The following is a 1,830-nucleotide window of genomic DNA, read 5'->3' as shown; positions in this document are numbered from 1 at the left end:
GGCGAGGCTGAGAGCCCAGGCACAGGTACACGGGAGGGATGCACACCGATGATCTTATGACAGTTCTTGAAAAAGCCATCACAGTGTAGGGTCATTTTAGTGCAGTAAGATTCTATCTGATCCAGCTGTATTAGCGTGAAACACGTATGTGTGTGTGTGTGTGTGTGTGTGTGCGCGCAAAGCGAACACTTACTTGTGCATGTGCTCCATTCCGATTATGATCATGATGCAGTAGGAAACTCCACTTTGTACGAGGAAATGTAAGGCGTACCTACAAAAGGGAGAGCACGGTTAGGCGGGGACGGAACCGCTCACAGACATCCAGTTCACACAGTCTGGGCCTAAAAGTGCTAAGTTCAGCCCAGCCGGCGTGGCTCAGGGGTTGAGCGTCGACCTAGGAACCAGGAGGTCACGGTTCAATTCCCGGTCAGGGCACATGCCCCAGGTGCAGGCTCCATCCCCAGTGTGGGGCGTGCAGGAGGCAGCTGATCAATGATTCTCTCTCATCATTGATGTTTCTCTCTCTCCCTCTCCCTTCCTCTCTGGAATCAATAAAAAAATATTTTTAAAAAAACAGCCAAAAAAACTATAAAACGTTATAAGTAAATATAAGCCCAAAACCTCCGAGAATGTATCTTTCTACAGGACATCAGCGTCTCCGTTTACATAGAATCAACATACTTACCATCCAAAGCAAAAAACTGCAAGATAAAGGCCCAAGAGAGTAGCCACGACATGTCTTATGAAAGAGCTGGTTTTGCTTGAATGAAGGTACGTTCGAAACCAAACGGCTGCGAGCAAGGCGAAGAGCTGGCACACGACGAAGTTGACCTGTGAGGAGAAAGCACAGGTCACGTTAGCAACACGGAGGGCACTCCTCCCCGGACGGCTTCCTTCCGTGCTCAGGGCAAACGCACCACGTGACGTGAGGTCTCCCATTTCACCACAGACACACCGCTCAGGGCCGTCCCGGGAGGACAGCCCGCGGCCCAGGGGGATGGGCCCACCGGCTGTGCCCACGCGGCAGGGACAGGGGCCTCGGGGTGAAGGCCGGGAGGGCCGAGAAGGAACCTGGAGGAGCCGGGCTCAGGCACAGAACCCGGGCAGCCTGCGGGGGAGGGAGGGACCCTGACCCTGTAACTGGGAGAAGCAAGAGCTCTCAGTCCCCCAAAACCCCCGGGGTCCAGCTCTGGTCCCGATCCCCGAGGGTCTGGGGGCGCATCCTCTTCGCTTGGGGTTTGCACCCGCCCCTGGCAAGGAGTCGAGGGAACGCCGCTGGTCCCAGCCGCCACTCGGGGAACCACAGGAACCACGTCCCAGCCCTGGGGGTCAGGGCTCAGGAGAAGGGAGGGGGGATGACAGGGGAGGGAGCCCCGCAGCGGTGCGCCCGCCAGGTGATCTTCCTTCCTCCTAACGCGCCGCGGCCACGGCGTCCCGCACTCGCAGCGAGGACATGCGTGCCCGTGTCTTCCCTCTCCCGCAACACTTCCTCCTCCCTAGGAAAGCATTAAACGAAAGGCTACGAAGAATACTACGCTTTCGTGGTATCTAAAGACTCGTTTCTCTCCTATGTTCTCATAATAGTTTAAGGAAAATATGGCTAAAAATCTACAAATAAAAGAAAGCCTCCGTCTGGCGTGAGGAACTTGCTAACAAGACATCACAGCCAGACACAGGCGGTTTCAGGAGCCGAGATTGGAGCAAGTGGCGGTGTCTGCGGGTGGGAGCTGCCACGGACCCGCGGGGAGAGCTGCCCGGGACAGGCCTGCGTGGCGTCCCTCCACGAGGGACACAGCTGCTCGCTGCTGCCTGTGCCTGAGAGCCATGAGT

General features: G+C 56.6%; 1 protein-coding gene across 1 annotated transcript in view; it reads right to left on the bottom strand.

Annotated features, from left to right (window-relative positions):
• Positions 1 to 1,455, bottom strand: part of MBOAT2 (membrane bound O-acyltransferase domain containing 2) — a 36,770-nt gene extending 35,315 nt beyond the window's left edge. Inside the window, exons 1-3 of the mRNA XM_005867272.2 lie at positions 1,420 to 1,455; positions 686 to 831; positions 194 to 271 (exon numbers count right to left, since the gene is read on the bottom strand). Coding sequence (XP_005867334.1) covers positions 194 to 271; positions 686 to 831; positions 1,420 to 1,455 — 260 coding nt within the window. The remainder of the gene's footprint in view (positions 1 to 193; positions 272 to 685; positions 832 to 1,419) is intronic.
• Between the last annotated feature and the right edge of the window lie 375 nt (positions 1,456 to 1,830).

This window comes from Myotis brandtii, unplaced genomic scaffold, assembly GCF_000412655.1.
Source record: "Myotis brandtii unplaced genomic scaffold, ASM41265v1 scaffold247, whole genome shotgun sequence".
In the NCBI taxonomy this organism is placed as follows: Eukaryota; Metazoa; Chordata; class Mammalia; order Chiroptera; family Vespertilionidae; genus Myotis; species Myotis brandtii.
This window is presented reverse-complemented; position numbering and strand designations above follow the sequence as displayed.